The sequence below is a fragment of the Solanum stenotomum genome, chromosome 8 (genome assembly GCF_019186545.1).
Source record: "Solanum stenotomum isolate F172 chromosome 8, ASM1918654v1, whole genome shotgun sequence".
In the NCBI taxonomy this organism is placed as follows: domain Eukaryota; kingdom Viridiplantae; phylum Streptophyta; class Magnoliopsida; order Solanales; family Solanaceae; genus Solanum; species Solanum stenotomum.
This window is the reverse complement of record NC_064289.1, coordinates 10,925,696-10,931,747: the sequence shown is the minus strand read 5'-3', so window position 1 is coordinate 10,931,747 and position 6,052 is coordinate 10,925,696. Positions and strand designations below refer to the sequence as shown.

General features: G+C 36.5%; 1 protein-coding gene across 1 annotated transcript in view; it reads right to left on the bottom strand.

Annotated features, from left to right (window-relative positions):
- Nucleotides 1-354: 354 nt before the first annotated feature.
- LOC125874918 (glutamate receptor 2.2-like) overlaps nt 355-6,052 on the bottom strand; it is a 17,062-nt gene continuing 11,364 nt past the window's right edge. Inside the window, exons 2-6 of the mRNA XM_049555965.1 lie at nt 3,599-3,767; nt 2,163-3,490; nt 1,700-2,012; nt 1,207-1,613; nt 355-1,107 (exon numbers count right to left, since the gene is read on the bottom strand). Coding sequence (XP_049411922.1) covers nt 562-1,107; nt 1,207-1,613; nt 1,700-2,012; nt 2,163-3,490; nt 3,599-3,767 — 2,763 coding nt within the window. The 3' untranslated portion in view covers nt 355-561. The remainder of the gene's footprint in view (nt 1,108-1,206; nt 1,614-1,699; nt 2,013-2,162; nt 3,491-3,598; nt 3,768-6,052) is intronic.

Sequence of the window (6,052 nt, the reverse complement as noted above, 5' to 3'; positions counted from 1 at the left end):
CTAGTCTCGTGATTAATTCTAGGCTGAATTTATCCCATCTTTGTTTGGGATAAAATTGCAAGATAACTTATCTTGGGATTGTAGTGTTATTTTTATCCTACATTGAGGGTGAGATTACAATCTTGGGATAACTTATTAACCAACCAAACGAGCCCAAAGTGAGGCAAAACACTTGACATGTTTTGTGGTTCGTTTCAGGGCTTAAACACGCCTTTGACAACACTAGTGGAAAGGTAATTTGTAATATATATTACATTTTATTTAATAAGAGGTAATTTTTTAATGATGTATGGTAAAATTGTCAATCAACTATTGAAGAGTAATTTCGTAAATCAACTTTCAACTATGGGGCTTTCCACTTTTAGAATAAGTAAGATGATGTAGTAGATGATTTATAGCCACCAAATGGTCAATGAATGTTTTAGATCAAAATGTTGCCACATAAATTGGTACACAGGGAATGCAGTAATACAATAGGTGACAACCATCCAAGGTTAAATCCATCAGATCTAGTTCTGAAGCTGCCTCTTGACGCAAAAATCAAGGCCAAGAGTTACAAAATTAAAATGTCTCTGTAATGGTTTCATTAGCTGAAGTTGCAGGTTCTGTTATAGAGAACCCTTCATCTGCAGGGGATGCTCCTAGGCCATCGGAGATTCTGATTTCTAGGCTTTGCAAAGGGAGATCGGGCAATATTTCAGGGGAAGCTTCACTTGCTGTGAACAGTATTGTAGACGTTTGGCTTTCTTCATTGGCTTCTGGCTTTTCTGACTTAGAATTAGAGTTGTCTTTTTCTTCATCAAAGACTTTTGCTATTGCGGCAAGCCTTTTCTGTATTGAATCATCAGTGGCTAAGATTTCTCTATTCTGATAAAGGAAAATGAAGAAGAATATGAGAAGCGCGGAACCTGCTGATACACCAGCTATGAGAAAAAGGCCCTTAAAACTATCTAGTGTGAGACTATCAGGTGTCCCATTGTTCTGTGGACAAGCTGTGTCATTTCTAGTGTATTTCTGTATACCCTTTTTCGTAAACTCTCCTCCCTCATTCACCTTCAAGACTGCGCTAGAGACGTCAGGTACTAAATGCGAGTCTTTCAGAAATGCCTACAAGAAATTGTGGAGAAAAAGTGCATTAGATTGGGTGAAGTAATATAACTTCAGTTATGAAACCTTTCCAGTTAAAAGATTCAGAGAGAATCTTACTAGTCGAAAGTCATTAGTCGTGTAATTTTGACCAACCATAATATACTTCCTGCAGTATTTGTTGAGGAAGAGTGTGAGATAAGGTAGTTCATCAATAATTGCAGCAACACCTCCATTTTTACTTCCTCTTGAGAGCGCATCATTGTACTCTTCCAATGTGCCATAACTTCTTAACTTGGAGCTGTCAAATTGCATGCGCAGCAAGAAGTTAACAACAAAGGAACCTTCTTGATACCCAACATATTCTCCATTCTTGATGAGATCATTAAGGTTTGTTATAGTAGGTGGAAGCTGTTGCACTGTTAACATAGATGTTAAGCTGGCTGTATAACTTGATGTCAGCACCATAACCACAAAAACCCATACAATCAACACAAATCTTGTTAAGTTACTTGTTACCCTCTCTCCTGCAACAACCAGCCATACATATGATATGTTGAGAAACAATGAGAAATCTTAAAGCTTCCTTTGAGTTAGACTGTTAGAGACTTACTATGAGCAAAAACGAGAGTTGAGAAAGAAAACCAGAATATCATCCCAACTTGCTTGTGTTTGGGTCCTCGAAACTCTTTGTTTACACGATGTTCGAGTACCCAAACCACAAAACCAATGAAGACGAAGAAAGCTCCAGTTGTTATCCAGAGCTCGCTCTTTAGAGGTTTCAAGAAAATCCAAATATTCTTTCTATCAGCATCCTTAACTGGCACAACTGTGGCAATACCCGACTCTGAAAAAGGTAATGCAAAGTCCACATAATCAGATTGTCTCGCTAAAATGGCCAAATCACCTACGACTGCATCATATTCCTGGTTCAAGGCAAACAATGATTATTGCACTACTAATGGTTGGTCTTCCTCAGTCAGAGCAAAAGTAGAAAGTAGAGAAGAAAGTCCCCAGAAAGGAGCATGTAAGGTATTTGACCAAAGAGGTCATTTTACACAAGGATTTGGTATTACCGTGTAATAAAGATGATCATAGTCTGGGGAAGTGGGGCTATCTGGTATCAGAATTGGAATAAACTCGTAAGGGACAGAATATGGTAAATATTGGATGACTTCGTTGAAGAAATCTACACATAAACCAGCTGCAACTTGTGCTTGTATTTTTGAATCTCTTTTTATTATAAAGAATTCGTTCGTCTGTCCACTGACAGTAACTCCAACCCTTAGCTTCTTCCCACTTGTAACTACTTTCCATCCTCTCGGAACTGTAATAGATTCACCGGGCCAAATGATGACCCCTAGTTGCTTATTATTAGTTTTAGCTGTTTCACCATTCATCTTCAGTTTGTACGAAATGCCATCCTTCTCTGTCCAAAATCCAACGGTTCTCTGTCCTGTCCCAATAAAATTCACAATCTGATATGGGGAAGGATGCAATTCTCCATTAGCGAAGCAGAAATCACCACTTAGACCTGTTTTTAGTGTTGTGTTTTGCATAGAGTGAATGAGCAGAGACCCCAATTCTGAAGTTCCAAGTGTGTCCAAGTCCGTTAAGTTCTTTCTAGTGTCCGCTTTCTTGAATTTTGGAATGGCAGTGCCACCAACCTTTTCTACTGCTTTTGTTAATGCTGTGATTCCATCATATGCCCATAGCCCAAAAACATTGAGTTCAACTGGGTCCATGTCTGGATACTCTTGACAGAATCTCTTTCTCCATCTCTTGGTGAACATGTCAAGGTCATTTGATCTTGGAACATAAGGTTTTATACCTAGAACACCTTGCATTGATGACTCAATGACTGAATGATCTACTGAGTCCAGAAAACTCGTTAGCACATCTGTGATGATCCATGCATATCCACTGCTCATCATCCCAGCTTCTTTGGCCTTGAGGAAAAGGCGTGAGGCAAGATATGGTTGTAAGTGCACAATGAACACTGTGGTTTGCTTTGTATTCAAATTGTGTAACTCCTTGAGGATTTGATCATCACTGGCTGAAGGAGAAATAGCACTTTTATAGGGGACTAAAGCGTTGATTTCCAGTAAGGCATCAGTCAGATGTGGAACTATCCCAGTTCCAATGGAGCTATCCTCGTGGATGATTACAACCTTTGTCCAATTATAGTTTTTAACAATTGCTGCAATGGCTTTAGTCTGGCTGGAAGAAGGAAGTGCTCCTCTGATGAAGAAGGGATTTTCCTTGACAGAAAGTGAAGGACTTGTTGCTGGAGATATGATAGGAACTTTTGCTCTGTTCCCCAAGTCAATCACAAAATCAGTTTGTGTAGACATTTGTGGCCCAAAGATAGCTTGTACTTGGACATCTTTTATCAAGTATATGGCTGCGTATACACAATCAGACTATAAGAAATCGTTCCAAAGTGAAAAACAGACGAAAAGAGAGAATGATATGCTAGTTTAACAGAAGTAAATCATGGATCAGAATATACCAGCGGATGCTGCTTCAACATCATCTTTCTCGGAATCCCTTAAGTGGGGTACTATCCTAGTGGCAGTACGACTAGCGGCAGCATGGTAATCTTCAATTGCTAGTAAAATACATGTGTGCATTACTTTTGCCACATCTGTTTCCATATCAAGAATTATACCCACATCCACCTTTACAGCACTAGAGTTATTATCTTCACCTCTCATTGGCATTATGTAGTGACAAAAGCTAATGATAGACACAAGTTGAATGAATAGAACTAGGAAATGGCATCTTGGATTTCTCATTTGAAAAACTCTGGTAGAAAGTAGTCTGAGAGTTAGGCAAGGAGTTGTGCTTGTGCAAGTAACGATATTCTGTACAGAACCAGTGAATTTGCTATACTTCAATCAGTAAAGACCTTGACTTGTATGGGTCCAAACCATTATTAATGTGGACAGAATGAGCAAAGTTGAAGTTTTCAACTAAGAGAATAGTTGAAGTCTATGCTTCTTTTCTGCGGCTGCTAAACTTTTGAACGTGTCTTTATTATATACACCATGATTAGTGCTGGCAAAATGAGCCCATATTTTGGTAATTCACCCAATCCGCCTATATTTTAATGGGTTGGGTGAGTGACTTTTTACATGGGTAAAATATGGGTTGATACCCATATTCAACCCATAACAATATGGGTAAAATATGGATTAGCCAAATGAGTTAAGCTTCTAATTTTTATTCACTCAAAATTCATGATATCACTAAAAATATTGTAACTTCTCTTCCTTTTTATGTTCTATAGAACTAATTATTTTTCTTGTAATTGAAAAGGTAAAGTCTTTGGCCCTCCAAAAATATATATTTTAAATGTACATTTCTTTTGTTAATTATAATTATATTTTTTTATTTGTTTAATTTTATATTGGATAATAAATAATAGTGTAAAATAAGCAAATCATGTATTGGTGTTCACATTGCTTGAAGTGCATTAAACATGTTTTAGTCCTAAAATACAAATATTCATTTACTTTGAAATTAAAAATAATTTTTCCCTTGTTATTACATAAATTTATTTTATATTGAAAAGTTATAGGATTTTTTTTTTTTGACTTTTATGTTACAGTAAAACTAAATGAAGTATTTTCAACATTTTTCATATAAAAAAAGACTAAAGTATTTTCTCCAAGTTGAATTCTTAAGTAGAGTACTATTTACTCATGAAAATATGGGTAAACTAGTATTTTACCTAGCTCATTTGTTACCCAATCCATTTTTACCTATATCAATTATGAACGGGTTGAATTATTACTCATTTTAGGTTTATCCATTTTCAACCTGCCCAAATTTGACCCAACCCGTTCATTTGCCACCACTAACCATGATTGATTAAAAACTTGTGGCTAAATATTAACCAAGTAGTACAAGCTATTGTCTCTCAGCTTATCTTCTAATTGAGATTTTAAGGCCATTACGTTCAAAGACCGATCCTCGATCCTGAATTTAAGTTCTATGGTTTCAATATTTGAGACATATCATTGAACCCATTACGTATTTAAAATTATGGGTTCATAATTACTATTTATTTCAATTTTAGAGATTTCTTACACATAAATTTGTGCACCGCATAAAAAATACTGGATTCAGATGAACTCAATACAAAAGAGCTATATCCGTCTCAGACTATGTAGCACATATAACGTGGCTTTTATCTTACACGTTCTCAGTAAATTGTTTGCACATCAAGCAGAGAGGTAAATACTTACTTCCATCGGATTATACACCAAATAATTCAAGTTATCTTTGATTAAGTGAATTAACGAAGTAATAATGTATACACTGCATGGATATTAGATAAAATGTTGAAATGAACATATACATTAACTGGTTTGAAGGGAACGACTAAGCGGTGAGTTTCCAACAGCAGAAAAGAGGAGGATGGCGTGTAAGCAGCCTTAATCCTACCTTGTTTCATAGATCTTTGGCTCAAGTAAAACATATTAGAAATTATGAAAAGCAAATACAGTAATTTCAACACAAGGAACAAGTAGTAAATTAGAAGAATTTCAACGAATATTAAATTCTTAACTCATAATTACAGAAATGCAATGAATTCAATCTTAAGAACTTAAACTTTGAACCCGTCATATCTAAATTCTGGCAAAGAGGGACAAAGTTATAATGTCATCTGGTCTAACTAACCCTATTAGCTCATCTCTTGTATGGCCCTATGCAATCTCTCTTCAATTGTCGCGGTAACGATTTCATGAACTGGAGTTCCAGGTTCTGTTATAGAGAACCCTTCAGCAGTAGGGGATGCTCCTAGCCTGTCGGAAATTCTGATATCTAGGCTTTGCAAAGGTAGGTCAGGCAATACTTCGGGGAAAGCTTCACTTTCTGCAAACAGTGTAGTTGTTTGGCTTTCATTCCCTTCAGATGGATTTACCGGCATAGAATTAGAGTTGTCTTTCTCTTCATC